This window comes from Bufo bufo, chromosome 2 (genome assembly GCF_905171765.1).
Source record: "Bufo bufo chromosome 2, aBufBuf1.1, whole genome shotgun sequence".
In the NCBI taxonomy this organism is placed as follows: domain Eukaryota; kingdom Metazoa; phylum Chordata; class Amphibia; order Anura; family Bufonidae; genus Bufo; species Bufo bufo.
This window is the reverse complement of record NC_053390.1, coordinates 731407443-731427116: the sequence shown is the minus strand read 5'-3', so window position 1 is coordinate 731427116 and position 19674 is coordinate 731407443. Positions and strand designations below refer to the sequence as shown.

Sequence of the window (19674 nt, the reverse complement as noted above, 5' to 3'; positions counted from 1 at the left end):
ATACCACCAAATGAAAGCTCTATTAGTGAGAAGAAAAGGAGGTAAAATTCATTTGGGTGGTAAGTTGTATGACCGAGCAATAAACCGTGAAAGTAGTGTAGTGCAGAATTGTAAAAAGTGGTCTGGTCATTCAGGGAGTTTAAGCTAGGGGAGCTGAGGTGGTTAAAAACTGCATAGAGCAGACACTTCTGGAGGAAACTTCTTATCAGAAGAAATTCCTAAACTCCCCCCACCCCCAGTGGCAACTTCAAGCAGCTAGAATTTTATTATTTTACTCTCTCTTCTGATAAAGAGCTCCAAATCCTCTGAACATTGGAGCTCTAATCATTATATTTATACACTCACCTAAAGAATTATTAGGAACACCTGTTCTATTTCTCATTAATGCAATTATATAGTCAACCAATCACATGGCAGTTGCTTCAATGCATTTAGGGGTGTGGTCCTGGTCAAGACAATCTCCTGAACTCCAAACTTAATGTCAGAATGGAAAAGAAAGGTGATTTAAAGGGAATCTGTCACCTGCTTTTACCATTTTAAGCTGGTACCATCGCTATGTGGACTAAAGTACCTTATTTCCAGCAGTCTTCTTTTTACTTTATTTCGTTTTGTAGTTTTGATATAAAAGCGCTTTTTCTGTTATGCTAATTAGGGTCCAAGGTGCCCAGAGGGGTGTTTTTTTCACTCTCCGGAGCCCAGTGACGCCCCCCTACAGTGCCCAGCCCGCCTTAATTTGAATTCCACGAACGCCTCCTGATCATCAAATAACCTCCCACAGCCCTGGCAAACGGTTCCGCCCCCTCCCCACGTCATAGTCTACCTTATAGAAATGCCCCGTCCTTCTTCCTGTCTGCGGCCAGAAAACTCGCGCAGGCGCAGTACTGCCAGCGGCCTGCGCGATCATCAATGTCCTGAGGGCAACAGCCTCAAAAGTCTCACTGGGCATGCGCTGAGCCCAGTGATGTGACCTGAGCGCTGTTGCCCTCAGGACGTTGATGATGGCGCAGGCCGCTGGCAGTACTGCGCCTGCGCGAGTTTTCTGGCCGCAGACAGGAAGAAGGACGGGGCATTTCTATAAGGTAGACTATGACGCGGGGAGGGGGCGGAACCGTTTGCCGGGGCTGTGGGAGGTTATTTGATGATCAGGAGGCGTTCGTGGAATTCAAATTAAGGCGGGCTGGGCACTGCAGGGAGGCGTCACTGGGCTCCGGAGAGTGAAAAAAAACGCCCCTAATTAGCATAACAGAAAAAGCGCTTTTATATCAAAACTACAAAACGAAATAAAGTAAAAAGACTGTTGGAAATAAGGTACTTTAGTCCACATAGCGATGGTGCCAGCTTAAAATGGTAAAAGCAGGTGACAGATTCCCTTTAAGCAATTTTGAGTGTGGCATGGTTGTTGGTGCCAGACGGGCCGGTCTGAGTATTTCACAATCTGCTCAGTTACTGGGATTTTCACGCACAACCATTTCTAGGGTTTACAAAGAATGGTGTGAAAAGGGAAAAACTTCCAGTATGCGGCAGTCCTGTGGGCAAAAATGCCTTGTGGATGCTAGAGGTCAGAGGAGAATGGGCCGACTGATAGAAGAGCAACGTTGACTGAAATAACCACTCGTTACAACCGAGGTATGCAGCAAAGCATTTGTGAAGCCACAACACGCACAACCTTGAGGCGGATGGGCTACAACAGCAGAAGACCCCACCGGGTACGACTCATCTCCACTACAAATAGGAAAAAGAGACACGAGCTCACCAAAATTGGACTGTTGAAGACTGGAAAAATGTTGCCTGGTCTGATGAGTCTCGATTTCTGTTGAGACATTCAAATGGTAGAGTCCGAATTTGGCGTAAACAGAATGAGAACATGTATCCATCCTCTGATGGCTACTTCCAGCAGGATAATGCACCATGTCACAAAGCTCGAATCATTTCAAATTGGTTTCTTGAACATGACAATGAGTTCACTGTACAAAAATGGCCCCCACAGTCACCAGATCTCAACCCAATAGAGCACCTTTGGGATGTGGTGGAACGGGAGCTTCGTGCCCTGGATGTGCATCCCTCAAATCTCCATCAACTGCAAGATGCTATCCTATCAATATGGGCCAACATTTCTAAAGAATGCTATCAGCACCTTGTTGAATCAATGCCATGTAGAATTAAGGCAGTTCTGAAGGCAAAAGGGGGTACAACACCGTATTAGTATACACTCACCGTATAGGTGAGTGTATATACGGCATATATATTAGGACATCATCCACAACTCCATCCACCATCAGGCAAAGCTCCCTCCGCCGTCAGGGGCCAAAGCTCCCTCCGCCGTCAGGGGCCAAAGCTCCCTCCGCCGTCAGGGGCCAAAGCTCCCTCCGCCGTCAGGGGCCAAAGCTCCCTCCGCCGTCAGGGGCCAAAGCTCCCTCCGCCGTCAGGGGCCAAAGCTCCCTCCGCCGTCAGGGGCCAAAGCTCCCTCCGCCGTCAGGGGCCAAAGCTCCCTCCGCCGTCAGGGGCCAAAGCTCCCTCCGCCGTCAGGGGCCAAAGCTCCCTCCGCCGTCAGGGGCCAGACATCAGGTGTCAGCCCTTAGCCTAAACACTAGAGTGCCAGGCCCGGTCGCAACTGCAACCCCCTGTATGTACGCCACTGTTTGTGCCGCCCCCTCCCCAGGCAACCAATGTTTGACACCCGATGTCTAACACCTGACCCCTGACGGAGTTTGGGCTGAGGGCTGATGGAGGAGGTATTTTTTTACTGACGTCTGAGGGACTTTTGAGTTGGGGGAGGGAGTTTTGGCTAACGTCTGAGGAGGCAGTTTGGGCTGATGTCTAAGGATGCCCTAATATGTATGCCGTATATACACTGCTCAAAAAGTGAACACAAAAGTAACACATCCTAGATCTGAATTAATTAAATATTCTTCTGAAATACTTTGTTCTTTACATAGTTGAATGTGCTGATAACAAAATCACACAAAAATAAAAAAATGGAAATCTAATTTTTCAACCCATAGAGGTCTGTATTTGGAGTCACACTCAAAATTAAAGTGGAAAAACATACTACAGGCTGATCCAACTTTGATGTAATGTCCTTAAAACAAGTCAAAATGAGGCTCAGTAGTGTGTGTGGCCTCCACGTGCCTGTATGACCTCCCTACAACGCCTGTGCATGCTCCTGATGAGGTGGCGGACAGTCTCCTGAGGGATCTCCTCCCAGACCTGGACTAAAGCATCTGCCAACTCCTGGACAGTCTGTGGTGCAACGTGACGTTGGTGGATAGAGCGAAACATGATGTCCCAGATGTGCTCAATTGAATTCAGGTCTGGGGAACGGGCGGGCCAGTCCATAGCATCAATGCCTTCGTCTTGCAGGAACTGCTGACACACTCCAGGCACATGAGGTCTTGCATTAGGAGGAACCCAGGGCCAACCGCACCAGCATATGGTCTCACAAGGTGTCTGAGGATCTCATCTCGGTACCTAATAGCAGTCGGGCTACCTCTGGCGAGCACATGGAGGGCTGTGCGGCCCTCCAAAGAAATGCCACCCCACACCATTACTGACCCAATGCCAAACCGGTCATGCTGGAGGATGTTGCAGGCAGCAGAACGTTTTCCACGTCGTCTCCAGACTCTGTCACGTCTGTCACATGTGCTCAGTGTGAACCTGCTTTCATCTGTGAAGAGCACAGGGCGTCAGTGGCGAATTTGCCAATCTTGGTGTTCTTTGGCAAATGCCAAACGCCCTGCACGGTGTTGGGCTGTAAGCACAACTCCCACCTGTGGGCGTGGGGCCCTCATATCACCCTCATGGAGTCTGTTTCTGACAGTTTGAGCAGACACATGCACATTTGTGGCCTGCTGGAGGTCATTTTGCAGGGATCTGGCAGTGCTCCTCCTGTTCCTCCTTGCACAAAGGCGGAGGTAGCGGTCCAGACACAGCAAACCTTCTTGCCACAGCTTGCATTGATGTGCCATCCTGGATAAGCTGCATTACCTGAGCCACTTGTGTGGGTTGTAGACTCCGTCTCATGCTACCACTAGAGTGAAAGCACCGCCAGCATTCAAAAGTGACCAAAACATCAGCCAGGAAGCATAGGAACTGAGAAGTGGTCTGTGGTCACCACCTGCAGAACCAGTCCTTTATTGGGGGTGTCTTGCTAATTGCCTATAATTTCCACCTGTTGTCTATCCCATTTGCACAACAGCATGTAAAATTGATTGTCACTCAGTGTTGCTTCATAAGTGGACAGTTTGATTTCACAGAAGTGTGATTGACTTGGAGTTACATTGTGTTTAAGTGTTCCCTTTATTTTTTTTGAGCAGTGTATATTAGTTTGTCATGCTAAATTGCTGACAGCGCTGAGTAGGTGCTGTGGAGAGCAGGGCAAACATACCTTTTGTAGATCTTTCGTTAAGAGAAGTAGTGTCAAAATGAAGTTTTGTTCTGGCAGATTCACTGCAGGCAGAGATTTACAAGGTAGTGCTCTCGGTATTGCATTGCTTCAAAGCCCAGACCTGAATGACCACTGTACTTGTCCCTTGGTTGATGCTACAGCTGTCACTGTGGAGCAGCTCGGTGCAGGTTGCAGTTCCTGATGAAGCTCCTCCTCTAGTGCACTTGCAGGAGCAGATTCTAGCAGAATAAAAGTTCATATTCACACTACTCTTGTTAATAAAAGCTCCACAATGGTATGGGTGTTTGTCCTGCACTCACCAGCCCCTACTTAGTTAATCATATTCAAAACTGCTGATAGACTCCCTTTAAGAAATCATTTCGCATAGAATGCTGGACTGAAAGGCCAAATCAGTCAAAACTGAACCTTTGACTGCCGTAGATTCCTAATATGCCTACTGTTCTGATTCAGCTACTGATTGGTCTTGTAAGCACTCATTATTTGGTTAGCTGGATATGTTAACCTTCAGCTAAGGGCCTGTTTGCATTCTGTGTAATGATGACTAATACACATTACTGCCTGTGTATACCGAGGACGCCTCCATGTGTCAGGGTCATAATCTTTTTACTAAATTTATGTATTTTACTGCATTTTAGGAAGGAAAAGAAATATGTTGAATGTTACTGGAAGGATGTGACGGTGGGAAATTTCCTTAAGCTCCAGTGTGATGAGATCATCCCCGCTGATATGATACTGCTACATTCCTCTGACTTGGATGGAATTTGTCACATTGAAACATCCAGCCTTGATGGTGAAAGTAACTTGAAACAGAGACAGGTGGCAAAAGGATACGTCATGGTAATTTGTAAATTTTTTTTTTTTTTTGTCTATAAGTATATATTTTCTGCTTAAAGGTTTTCTCCAGGTTTTATAACTTTTATTTTTAAATTTTTCTCTGTTCTTGAATAATTAGAGAGCTTTGCAGTGCATTTGTGTTTAAAAAAAATAAATAAAAAATATCCTTCCCTACAACACACAGTGAACCTAGTGCTGCTTCACAAAAACACTGCAACAGCACCCAAAGCCTCAGCCACAACAGAAATATGAGATGGAAGGCATTGATACAAACTATGAGCAGGGACGTACCTACTATGGAGGCACACAACACAACCGCTGTGGGGCCCAGGGGGAGGCTAGCCCAGGCGCTCAACTACTTCTCCTGTTCTGGGCATAGATTCACTGCATTTCCAGTAGCCACCACCTGCAAATAAACTACTTACAGCTTCTATTGCATTCAATGGCTAAAATCTGATTATTTCCGGAGAACCCCTTTAATTACAAAAAAATATATATAGTAAAATCAGCAATTTTTTCAGCATTCTGTATTGCCGGGGAGGGTTTGACATGTATTTGGAACATACCAAGTTTTGCCATTGGTCCCTATGAGACCGGTGCACACCACTGCATATGAGGACTGATAATATTCCATGTCTTTTCCTTCAAGGACTGGGAGTTAGATCCTGAAATGTTTTCTAGCAAAATACAGTGTGAAGCTCCAAATAGTGACCTGGGAAGGTTCAAAGGATACCTGTAAGTAATCAACCCCATTGGGTTTATCTTTATTTTAGGTAAACCATTTGTGCAATTAAGTGAAGCATTGAGAGTGTCCTGTTGGCATATGTTTGTACATTGACATGACTCTTTGTAGCTTTATTGAATAGCATAGTCCACTACACTGTCCAATTTAAGGGGAGTATGCAAACAAATACGCAATGGGTGCCTTATATATTGTAGCAGATTATTAAGAACCTACATGTTGAGTAACACTAATATATATATATATATATATATATATATATATATATATATATATATATATATATATATATATATAAATTTTTATTATTTTTATTTAATTTTTTTTAACTTAGATCTCGTTCAGAACAGGAAAAGATTGGCCTAAGTGAACAAAATTTGCTTTTGAGAGGATGCACTGTGCGCAATACAGAGGCTGTTGTCGGCATTGTTGTATATGCAGGTTAGTTTACTTTAAATGACTGCTTACATTGAAGCTGCACTTTTTATTGAAGAGAACCTGTCACAAAACAGAGGGCAGTCACTTCTCTCCTGAACTAACAGCGCTGCTGAGAACTTGGTGTAGTCCTGGCGACGTGTGCCCGAGAAGAGTCCAGTTTATTCATGACCTCCCTTTAACATGTCAAGTCTAATTTGTGCAGTAATCAGGCAGATTATCGGCTATGAACATTCCTGCAAACGCGCCTCCCCAACAATCTGCCGGTGTAAATGTGCTGCCGATCACCCAATGAACGAGCAAAGCGCTTGTCCATCAGGTCATCCTGTCGTTCATGCGGGCACCTAAATGATCATTTCTGGGCAGCAAATTGTGCGGCCTAAGCAGCGATCTGCTGCCCAGAAACAATGCAGCTGTATAAGGGCAGGTGATCACAATAGTAATACTGTGGAGGAGATCGCTGAATGTAATGCTTCCTTCCTGATAATCTGCTCGTTGCACCATGTAAATGCAGCTTAAGCTATAGGTAAGCTCTGTTCACACTAGTGCCATGACTGCTGTATATAATGGAAGTCATGACTCTCAGCAGATCCATAATCCGGCAGACTCCAATAACTTTGAAGTCCATTGAAGTTTCTGGATTTTGGAATTTTCTTTTATTCTTGTCATAAAAAATGTATTGTCGACCATGTCAAAATCTGTGAGACAATGATTTCTTATATACAAAGTGGTTAGTGCTCACTTCCTGTTTATTTTCCCAGTTATCTTCATTGTCTCCTCTCAGTTGGTGTCAGAAATCCACCTCCAGTCTTAATTCAAATGTCAGGGCTCAGTCGTTCTGTGCTTCTGTTTTTCACAATGCTTTACACTGCATCTCTCACTCTTTACATTTGCTGCCGTGCAACATCCACAAGATTTCAATTCATAGCCGCTGTTTTCAATGAGAGCAAAGATGAGCCTGATGCACGCGGCGGTTTCCCTATTTTGATCGGCCAAAAGATTTTTTTTTTCTCACTCCCACCAATAGAAGGGACTATTCTCATCCACAAATATGAACAAAAATAGGGCGTGAGCTGAGATTTACAGATTAGGCACACAGGATCTGAAAAAAATAAAAATAAAAATCAGACGTGCTATGGTCTCCTAGAAATCGGTGTAGTATCCATGGGGGGGGGGGGGGGGGGACAGATGGGTGAAAAATACTACAAAGCTTTGTTGGCCATATAGGCATAACTATGACTGAACGATTTTGCAATGATTGTTACCCTGTTTTAGGACATGATACCAAAACCATGCTGAACAATAGTGGTCCCCGATACAAGCGAAGCCAACTGGAAAGACAGCTGAATTCTGACATATTGTGGAGTGTCCTGCTTTTACTCATCATGTGCTTGTTCGGAGCGTTGGGTAAGTTACAGCTTTTATCGTAGCATGTTACAAATCGTTACTTATTACCCCTGTGAACACAATGACTAAGGCTAGTTTCACACTAGCGCTAAAATGTTCCAGCAGAGGAACAGCCTGCCGGAGTTCATTGCATCTGGCATAGCCAGAAACTGCCGGACCACCTCCAGGTCCCATGCCTGTAATGGGACCCGGTGGGGATCTGTCCAGTTTCTGGCATTAGTGCCAAGATTCTGCAAGACACATTCCACTGCAAGCAGAGGTTTTTCTCCGGCCGAGTCCTAGCACTAATGCCGGAAACAGGCCGGGTCCCATTATAGTCAATTGGCTCTGGTGTGGAAAGGTAGTATCCGGCAGTGTCAGATACGATGAACTCCCCCCCCCCCCCCCCCCCCCGGCAAGTTATTCTTCTACTGGAACAGTTTAGCGCCAGTGTGAAACTAACCTAGGTCGTCAGCTTTATATTTCCGTTGATCGTTTGGCGGGTGAAATGTTGTAGAAATGTTTTTTGCTTAGTTCAGCTCGTCTCCTGGTGTAAAAAAGGATGATTTTGTTGATTTTTTTATTTTTTTTTGTATCCCTATCATATTCATTTTAGACCTGACTGTCTTTGTATTGCTTTAAATAATAGGATACGGAATATGGCTGCAAGGATATCCAGAACCTCCAATTTTCATCCTGCCGGAACCTAGTGGGGGGTGGTTGTCTCCAGCATTGGCTGGCTTCTATATGTTTTGGACAATGATAATCATCTTGCAGGTAATGGTTCACAGTTTTTTTTTTCTGCCAGTTAAAACCAACTAGTTACACATCTCCTTATTTTCTAATAGTTTTTTTTATTTTCTGACTGTAGATTTTTTTTATTTTTTTTTATTCTGTTTTTTGTACATGGGGGCTGCCATCTTCCCTGAGCTGTGCACATCATTTAGAAATGTGCTTTACGGCACCCACCATGGGCCATAGACACAATAGTCTGGAGTGGACTCGTTGAGGAATGAGGACAGGGAACCTCCACCATCAGGGGGATAACCCTGGGCTGAGAAATGTCTAGGGTAAAATAGGGAACGTTTACCCTTTTACCCTATTATCTTCCTGATACGAAGATCTTATTTTTCTTTATCCATTTTTTCTTTTTCTTTTGGGAAATTATTTTTGGACACTTTGTATTGATGCCCATCTACATAAAAATAATAAAGGTATAGTATTTTAACTCACGCTAGCTCTTAGGTATTTAATTTTATTCCTTTAAGTGATTGATAACTTAATTGTTGGAACATCTTTATTTCTGTTTGTCGTTTAAAGAACACTTGGGAAGGTAAGAACAATGACAGATGGACTCCCTGCAACGGCACAATCTCTGTATTGTTACAGGCAGAGCAAAGATGTTCAGAAATGATCTTGCAGAGTTACATTCAGACCCACCAGACATTTAAAGTAGTCCAGTGGTCTGCCAGTAACCAAAGGCCTAAAACACAAAGGTTGTGAAAGACATAGAGGGGTTGTCTGACCTCCATTGCAGTTGTACAGATTGTCTGGAATCTAGAAACATAGAATGTGTCAGCAGATAAGAACCATTTGGCCCATATAGTCTGCCCAATATACTGAATACTATGAATAGCCCCTGGCCCTATCTTATATGAAGGATGGCCTTATGCCTATCCCATGCATGCTTAAACTCCTCAACTGTATTTGCAGCTACCACTTCTGCAGGAAGGTTATTCCATGCATCCACTACTCTCTCAGTAAAGTAATACTTCCGGATATTACTTTTAAACCTTTGCCCCTCTAATTTAAAACTATGTCCTCTTGTAGCAGTTTTTCTTCTTTTAAATATTCTCTCCTCTTCTACCTTTTTGATTCCCTTTATGTATTTAAAAGTTTCTATCATATTCTCTCTGTCTCGTCTTTCTTCCAAGCTATACATGTTAAGGTCCTTAAATCTTTCCTGGTAAGTTTTATCCTGCAATCCATGTACTAGTTTAGTAGCTCTTCTCTGAACTCTCTCCAAAGTATCAATATCCTTCTGGAGATATGGTCTCCAGTCCTGCGCACAATACTCCAAATGAGGTCTCACTAGTGCTCTGTAGAGCGGCATGAGCACCTCCCTCTTTCTACTGGTAATTCCTCTCCCTATACACCCAAGCATTTCGCTAGCGTTTCCTGCTGCTCTATGACATTGTCTGCCTACCTTTAAGTCTTCTGAAATAATGACCCCTAAATCCCTTCCCTCAGATACTGAGGTTAGGATTGTATCACTGATTTTATATTCTGCTCTTGGGTTTTTACGCCCCAGGTGCATTATCTTGCACTTATCAACATTAAATTTTAGTTGCCAGATTTTTGACCATTCCTCTAGTTTTCCTAAATCCTTTTCCTTTTGGTGTATCCCTCCAGGAACATCAACCCTGTTACAAATCTTTGTCATCAGCAAAAAATACATATACTCCATTGACTACAACCCTCTGTTGTCTGTCCCTCAGCCACTGCCTAATCCATTCAACAATATGGGAGTACAAGCCCAAAGACTGCAATTTATTGATAAGCCTTCTATGTGGGACAGTATCAAAAGCCTTACTAAAGTCTAGATATTCAATGTCTACTGCACCTCCGCCATCTATTATTTTAGTCACCCAATCAAAAAAAATCAATAGGATTAGTTTGACATGATCTCCGTGAAGTAAACCCATGCTGTTTTTCATCTTTCAATCCATGGGATTTTAGATATTCCACAATCCTCTCCTTTAAGTATGGTTTCCATTAATTTCCCCACTATTGATGTCAGGCTTACTGGCCTATAGTTGCCCGATTCCTCCCTACTACCTTTCTTGTGAATGGGCACAACATTTGCTAATTTCCAATCTTCTGGGACGACTCCTGTTGCCAGTGATTGGTTAAATAAGTCTGTTAATGGTTTTGCTAGTTCACCGCTGAGCTCTTTTAATAGCTTTGGGTGTATCCCATCAGGCCCCTGTGACTTATTTGTATTAATTTTAGATAGCTGACTTAGAACCTCTTCCTCTGTAAAGACACATGCATCAAAAGATTTATTAGTCTTCTTTCCTAACTGAGGTCCTTTTCCTTCATTTTCCTTTGTAAAAACCGAACAGAAGTATTCATTAAAGCAGTCAGCTAGTTCTTTATCTTCTTCCATATACCTTCCTTTTGTTTTTAATTTTCTAATTCCTTGTTTTAGTTTCCTTTTTTAATTTATGTATCTGAAGAATGCCTTATCGCCTTTCTTCCCTGACTGAGCTAATTTCTCTTCTGCCTGTGCTTTAGAAGGTCTTATAACTTGTTTGGCCTCTCTGCCTAATCTTATAAATTTGCCTGTCATCCTCGTGTTTTTTTTTATTTTTATAATTCCTAAATGCTATCTTTTTGTTTTTAATGATTTTGGCCATTTCTGCTGAGTAACACAGTGGTCCCTTGCTTTTTTTGCTTTTACTGACGAGCCTGCTCTGCCTAAAGAAACTTACCAGCACTCTTTCCCCATCCCCACCAGGGTTGCCAACCAGACTTTTTTTTCTTTTTTTCTTGACAACTTATCCCAAAATCACGGACAGCCAACATTTCTTACGGACAAATAGGAAAACCATAATAAATGATACAGATTATAAGTAATACCTGTATATTATTATTATTAATAATATTATTTATTATTAAAGCGCCATTCATTCCATAGCGCTGTACATATGAGAAGAGGTATACATAATACAGACAATTGCACTAATCATAAACAAGACGAGTTACAAACTGGTACAGAAGGAGAGAGGGCCTTGCCCGCGAGGGCTTACAATCTACATGGTATGGGAGAAGGACACAGTAGGTGTGGGCGAAGTTGGTCATGGCGGTATGGAGGCAGCAGGGTCACTGGTTGTAGGCTTGTCTGAAGAGGTGGGTTTTCAGGTTTCTTTTGAAGGATTCCACTGTAGGTGAGAGTCTGATATGTTGGGGTAGCGAGTTCCAGAGTATGGGGGATGCACGGGAGAAATCTTGGAGGCGATTGTGGGAAGAGGCGATGAGAGGAGAGGAGAGAAGGAGGTCTTGTGAGGATCGGAGAGTGCGTGTGGGGGTGTATCGGGAAAGTAGCTCAGAGATGTAGGGAGGGGACAGGTTATGGACGTCCTTGTATGTATTTTTAGTACTTTGCCAATCCCTTCACTGGCTCCCCATTGCCCAGCGAATTCACTTCAGAGGGGAGAGGCAGAGGAGTAATAGGGTGAGAGGTGGATTAGTCGGGCAGCAGAGTTGAGGATAGATTGGAGGGGTGCGAGAGTGCAAGATGGAAGGCCACAGAGGAGAGTGTTGCAGTAGTCTAGGCGGGAGATGATGAGGGCATGTACAAGCATTTTCGCAGATTTAAAGTTAAGGAAAGCACGGACAGAGCCTTGGGGGACACCAGCAAAAAGGGAATGAGACGAGGAGCTGTGGGAGTGGGAGACGCTAAACGTCCGGTCTGTGAGGTATGATGTGATCCAGGAGAGGGCCAGGTCAGTGATGCCAAGATATGAGAGTTTGCAACAGAAGGGAGTGGTCGACCGTGTCGAAGGCAAAGGACAGGTCAAGGAGAAGGAGGACAGAGTATTGTTTCTTGGTTTTGGCTGTCAGTAGGTCATTGGTGACTTTGGTGAGGGCAGTCTCAGTCGAATGGTGGGGTCGGAAGCCAGATTGTAGGCGGTCAAAGAGGGAGCAGGAGGAAAGGTGAGAGGACAGTTCAGAATGGTCATGTTGTTCAAGTAGCTTTGAGGCATATGGAAGCAGTGATATGGGGCGATAACTGGACAAAGAAGATGGGTCAAGTGAAGGCTTTTTGAGGATGGGTGTAATGGTAGCGTGTTTGAAAGCAGAGGGGAAGACACCAGAGATTAGTGATAGGTTGAAGAGATGAGTTAGGGCTGGGATAAACACTGTGGTGAGGTTAGGGATGAGGTGGGATGGGATTGGGTCAAGTGCACAGGTGGTGAGATGTGATCTGGAGAGTAGAGTGGAGAGTTTTTCTTCTGTAATGGTGGAGAAGCGGGTTTTGGGAGAAGAGGACCGAGCAGTTGTGTAGAGGGTCTGTGGGGACTGTGTAGTGAAGCTTTCTCTGATGTTGACTATCTTTTGTTTGAAACATTTGGCAAAGTCCTCAGCTGAGAAGAGAGGAGAGGGTGGGGGCGCTGGGGGACGGAGAAGGGAGTTAATAGTGCTAAAAAGTTGTTTAGGGCTGTGGGCCAGGGAAGATATGAGAGATGAGAAGTAGGCCTGTTTTGCATCAGCGAGTGAGGATTTGAATATGAGGAGGGATTGCTTGTATGCGGTGAAATGATCTTTTGAATGGGATTTCTTCCATCACCGCTCAGCAGCCCTGGAAGCTTGTCTGTTTTTTTTTGGTCAGGTTGGTGTGCCAGGGTTGTCTGTTAATTTTTCTGGTTTTGTTGTGTGTGAGGGGGGCAACAGTGTCCAGAGCTGTACTTATTGTGGTGTTATATAGGGTGGTAGCAGCATCTGGGTCTTGGAGGGAACAGATGGTAGAGAGTGGGAGAAGAGAGTCAGAAAGCAAGCGAAAGTCTAGATGTTTAAGGTTCCTGCGGGGGTGTGTTAGTGTGTGGACCAGGGGAGCAGCAGAAGAGAAGGTGAGTAGGTTGTGGTCGGATAGGGGGAGAGGCGAATTAGAAAGGTTAGATAGGGAGCAGAGGCGGGTAAAGATAAGATCCAAAGTGTGACCATCTCTGTGGGTGGGAACTGAAGACCATTGTAATAGGCCGAAGGAGGAAGAGAGCGATAGGAGTTTAGAGGCTGCTGAGTGGCAGGTGTCAATAGGGATGTTGAAGTCACCCATGATGATAGTGGGGATGTCGGCAGAAAGAAAGTGTAGTAGCCAGGTGTTAAAGTGGTCAAGAAAGATGGTGGCTGGGCCTGGTAGGCGGTAAATGACGGCTACTTGGAGGTTGGAGGGAGAGTAGATGCGAACAGAGTGTACTTCAAATGAGGTGAGCGTAATGGAGGGTGGCAGTGGAGTTGGGCTGTAGGAGCAGGTGTCTGATAGGAGAAGACCAACTCCTCCACCATGTTTGCAGCCGGGGCGGGGGTGTGAGTGAATTGAAATCCACTATATGAGAGTGCAGCAGGGGAGGAGGTATCAGAGGATGTCAGCCATGTTTCTGTGAGACCCAGAAAGGAAAGGTTTTGAGAGATAAAAAGTTCATGAATGTCCGACAGTTTGTTACAGACAGAGCGTGTGTTCCATAATGCTCCTGCAAGAGGAACCAAAGGAGCAGGGGTCACAGGAATGGTTATTAGGTTGAAGGGGTTGCAGAAATTTGTAGAAGGAGATTTGTATTGGGACGTAGAGGTGATAGTGGGGATTTGCTGAGGGGGGCCTGGATTTGGAGAGATATCACCAGCAGTAAGGAGAAGCAGAGAAAGTGTTTAATAGGTGAGAATAGGAGAGGGCAGGAGGTATCTGTGTGCGTTTGTGAAGGAAGTGTTTTACGTTGCCAAGCAGGTTTGTGCAAGCTGTCAGATGGGTGAATGAACGTGGGGGTATTTCAGGAGGTTGTTGACAAGTGGGAACAGTAAGATGAAAAATTTAAACATTGTTTGCATGAACTAGGTCTGTAATTACCTGTGGTCCAATTCTGGTATAATTCAGTCTGTGCACTTAAGAGTTGCACTTGAGAGATGTTGCATTTGGAAAGACCAAGGTCTGAAAAGACCTAGGACCTTAGATTTATACCACTCAGTGTTCAATCAGGTGTGACCAAGAGGGGAGGGGGTACATTTGGCCTAATCAAGGAGGACAAGATACAGGGGTGAAATAGTCAATGTAAACAAATACTCAATAAATCCAGCAGGGAAAGAGACATTAATAGTTCAGACAAGACATACCAGGATTTAGAAGGAGAGATGAGAGGGATGGACAATATCAGACTGTAGAAAAGCTGGGTGTAGCAGCAAGCTTCAGACAAGACATATATAGCTCAATATACTGATCAGAACTCACTATTAGCATTTAATGTGAGCTGTAAAATCATGATCATTACCTCCAAAATAATCTAGTCAAGTACCACCAGCCTAAAGAAAAATCTCCGACAGGTCTATTTTTTTCACAGACACAGGAAAAGGGACCTATGTTTACGGACTGTCCAGAAATTTCTGGATGGTTGGCATCCCTGATCCCCACTGCTTCTGCTCCCCTGTGGACTTGGAAGTGTGATGTCCCCGTTCATGGTCATGTGTACAGCTTCAGCCATTCACTGGCTTGAGTGGTGACATGTCCCCAAGCACGGTGCCCTTAACACTGGAAGAGGGAGCATCAGTGACTAGGTACATCTGTAATACACTCCTGATCTAACCACTATAATATAATCATAGTGTGTAAACCATGAATGGAAGAGATGCAGAATTGTGGGGAAAAGCAAGGATAGGAAAACTATTCTTGGTCACTTGCTAACGGATGTATAAATGTAGATGCGCTTTTCAAGACCAGTGTCCCAGGCACTATCATGGTTTTTGCCACAGTTTTCTAAAATCGCACCAAAACCATTAACATGAACTGTTGGGGCGAGTCCAGGCATAGTGGGGATTTGGGGGCAAATCTGCTGCAAGTTCCACATGTTACATGCAGATTTTATTGCAAAGGGTAAAATCTGTGGCATATCCACAGCTGAGTTGAATTTGGAAATGAACAGCTTGTTCGGAATTACCATTGTTTTTTTTTTTCTACTACATGTTGTTGGGGTTTTCAGACTAAACAAATAATTGGCAGCATCTGAATTTATTCTTAAAGGGGTTGTCACTTTACAAGTTGTGGCCTATCTTCCGTTGTGCAGTGGACAGAACCAGTTACTGTAGCACTTCTTCCATTTATTTTAATGGGAGCAGACCGGACAGAGCTGTGTATTTCTGGCATTGAATTCCGACACCAGAGCTACTAAAGAACAACTGATCAGCAGGGGGTGCTGGGTGTCGGACTCCTGCCCATCACATAGGGATGGATTACCCTGAGGATTGGTCATCACTTGTAATGATTTGGACAACCCATTTAATAGTTATGCTGCTTACCTGCTGACTGTATTAACAGTGCTTGTATCATCTAGAACTGATATACTGTTTTCTAGGTGTTGATTCCAATTTCGCTGTACGTTTCCATTGAGCTTGTTAAGCTAGGACAGATCTTCTTCATCCAGAATGACAAGGACTTCTACTGTGAGAAGTCTGATTCTCTCATAGAGTGCAAAGCGCTGAATATTTGTGAAGATCTAGGTCAGGTGCAGTACATTTTTTCCGACAAGACAGGCACGTTGACTGAAAACAAGATGGTGTTCCGAAGGTGCAGCATTGCTGGTGTGGAATACTCCCATGAGGACAATGGTATGTCTTTACATATGAAAAGTAGCTCACTCCTTTTCATTGTGGCTCAGATATAAAGTCTTTGATGTAAATTGTGTTTGTGCTCTCGGAGAAAACGTCTACTTGTTGGAAGCATCTAGTATGTCCTAAAGAAGTGTATTGTCTGTAGCTCACTAAACATCATAGACCTCATACACAGTGAAACCTCATTGAGATGACCACCCAAAATTGTACTGAAAACTTGTATTCTTGAGTATGGGTGGGGCAATGATCTTCAAGATGGCCAGCATGCATAATAGACAATGAAAGTGAAAATCTGTAACTGGAAATCTGTTCAGGATAAGCAGTGGTCTTCTTAAAGGGGTTATTCCATTACGGATGTAAAAGATGGAAATCTGACATCATATAGTACAGTGGTGGCGAACCTATGGCACGGGTGCCAGAGGCGGCACTCAGAGCCCTCTCTGTGGGCACCCGTGCCCTGGGAAAAGTCTATGGTGTACCAATATGCCTTAGACTTTTCCTGCCATTCATCAGCGCAGGGCGCACTATGAATGGCACAGGCAGCGCACTGAATGTAGGCAGGTTATTATAGATAAATTACATGGAAGACATACTATATTGGTATTCATTGCCATTGCAGTGTTGGCACTTTGCGATAAATAAGTGGGTGGTAGGGTTGCAGTTTGGGCACTCTGTCTCTAAAAGGTTCACCATCACTGATATAGTACATGACAACCTCTTTCTAGCAAAGCTAGAACCAACCATGTACCTTACATGGATCCAGAGATCTCCCCATTCATTGTTCCAATTGCTCTGCTAGATTCTTTTCAGCCTGGCAGCTCAGGAGCATGTCCTTTCTGCTGCAGCTCTTTCCCTGTAACTACCGTAGCTTCTAGCAGAACATATAGCTGATGGCAGTTGAAGATTTAGGCCTCATGCACATTTCTGTGGTCCGCAAATTGTGGATCCGCAAAACACGGATACTGGCAGTGTGCATTCCGCATTTTCCCTTCCGCAGGTCCAGCAGTATGTTTCAAATGCCTATTGTCCGCAAAACGGACAAGAATAGGATGTTCTATTTTTTTTAAAATATTTTTTATTTTTTATTTTTCTGGGCCGCGGAACGGACATAAGGATGCGGACAGCACATGGTGCGGTCCACATCTTTTGCAGCCCCATTGAAATAAATGGATCCGCATCCGATTTGCAAAAAGGTCCCCCCACTCAGAATGAGGCCCCCGTAAGTGCCCCCACACAAAGTGATGTCCTCTAAGTGCCCCTACACAGTCTGATTTCCCTTTTAAGTGGCCTCCATACCGAGTGATGCCCCATGATGTGGGTGCCCCCACCCCCAACTTAGTGATTCTCTGTATTGCTTCAGATTAAAATATTAGTAAAAAGTAACAATATCAAGAAAGGGAGCTCACTGAAATATGACACTGCTATACCACTTAGCTGCTCAGTACAATCAGTAAAAAATGTCCGTCTTCTTGTTAATAATATAATTGCATGAATTACTTTCTAGAATTCTATAAAATATACATAAAACACCATATTCTGTATAAAAACACTAAATATATAAAATAGAATACAACACAGTCTCGGTCCCTATAAACAGTTGGTGCGGAGCTCACGCACCATTGCAAATTGAATAAATACCACAGCAGTACTAGGAGAAATTAATGAACTGTCCCGTTGATACAAACTTTCCTGCTATGCTTTTCTTATTGCCATAAGATCGATATGGCCATCAATGTATCCAAATGTGGCAATTATAGAGTTTTCAATTTGCTGCTTATTGAAACAGTTCCATAAGACACGCGGTAGTCATCGGGTGAGTTTGCAGTCACCGTTTTATATATTTGGCAAACAGTACAGTTGTTGTATACTATGATCAAACTAAGGCTCCATTCACACGTCCAGAAAATGGGTCCGTTTATTGGGTGCGGACCCATTCGTTCTCTATGGGGACGAAATGGATGCGGACAGCACACAGTGTGCTGTCCGCATTTGCATATATATATATATATATATATATTTCATATTCAATTATAATAGTTTTGTCCAAAAAGATTCAGTATAAGGACGCGGTCCTATCAGTAATTGACAACTATCTCTGTATACATGTCTTTTCCACTCTGCCAGCTCTATAACATGCTCCCTTCAGATCAGACACCATCTTCAACATGACATGTTCTGTTTAACTAAGCATAGAGTTGTGTTGGGATGTTTCTTATTATGAACTTAGTAACCATTTGCATTTATAGCTAAGAGACTAGAGACCTATGAAGAGTCTGATCTTCACTATGAAGATACACAGGATGGTGTCTCCCCCTCCAAAAGGGCAACCTGCAAGTCAAAAAGTCACAGTCCAAGGTCTGTACGGAGAACCCCAAGCAACAAGTCGCTGAACAAGTCTGCAACCGGGTCAGATCTGCAAGAAGGCGATGAGCCTGGTTCTGCACCAGTTTCCAGAAGCATTGCATTTAGCAGCCCCATGGTAGGATTAGTCATTTGTGTAACTTTGTAAGAGTTTGTATTGCATATACCATTTATGTTTTAGTATTTTTTAAAGGGAATCACCTTGATTTATTTTACTAATTGAAACCATTTTTTTTTCTACTCCTATTTTTATTTTTATTTTCTGTTCACTAATATGGGGGCATCATCTTTTTCTGAGCTGCTGGTCTTCTTGTTAACAAAAGGTTATAGATATGATGTACAGAAGCCACATGGCACTGGTGTCTGAAGATGGCTTGTTGACTTTGTTGAGGTGTTATCTTTCATTATAATCCTGCCTATGATAATTGGATGACTGTTAAGGCTACTTTCACACTGGCGTTTTGGTTTTCCGTTTGTGAGATCGGTTCAGGGAAGATGAGGGGTTCGTTGTCCCTGAAATCGATAGCGAACTACTCATCCAACTGATGGAGGCATGTACCACTTTATGGGACCATACCGACCCCACCATGCCGACCATCAGCGGACCCAGCGTCTCTGGAGGGAGATAACTTTCCAACTAGTTGACACCTTGGGGAATCTGAGGCGGCTCAAAGGGAATGTGGTAAGTAAACCAATATATATTTTTAACACATTCATATTCTTGTTAACCTAACCGCATGTTTAATTTAGTTTTTTGTTTTTTCAGAGTTAACAAGGTTACCTCTCGGTGGCGATCGATCCGGGACCACTTCAAGAGTGGCTCCGGAGCAACCTCAAGGCCTCCATATATGTATACTGAGGCCTTCAGGTTCCTACGACAGATGCTGGCGATGAGAAGGTAAATTTATTTAAAATAATGGAAATAGCGTTTGATTTCCTCTCCCCCTGAGTGTAAGGGGCTGTCTGAGACAGAGGAGCGTTTGGCTCTCCAGTTTTGTGCAGCCCCCTACAGTCGCAGGGACAAATGTTCTGTCCCTCTGAATGTAAAGGGCTGTCTAAGACAGAGGAGCGTTTTGCCCCTCTGTTTCGGGCATTCTCCATAAGGTAGAATGTAGCCATAGCATAGAACCTGGAT

The 19674-nt window shown here is 43.8% G+C and overlaps 1 protein-coding gene across 1 annotated transcript in view; it reads left to right on the top strand.

Annotated features, from left to right (window-relative positions):
- ATP10D (ATPase phospholipid transporting 10D (putative)) overlaps nt 1-19674 on the top strand; it is a 168032-nt gene that overhangs the window by 66526 nt on the left and 81832 nt on the right. Inside the window, exons 4-10 of the mRNA XM_040418908.1 lie at nt 5041-5242; nt 5889-5974; nt 6316-6422; nt 7692-7823; nt 8452-8579; nt 15923-16175; nt 18425-18657. Of these exons, the coding sequence (XP_040274842.1) occupies nt 5041-5242; nt 5889-5974; nt 6316-6422; nt 7692-7823; nt 8452-8579; nt 15923-16175; nt 18425-18657 (1141 nt within the window). The remainder of the gene's footprint in view (nt 1-5040; nt 5243-5888; nt 5975-6315; nt 6423-7691; nt 7824-8451; nt 8580-15922; nt 16176-18424; nt 18658-19674) is intronic.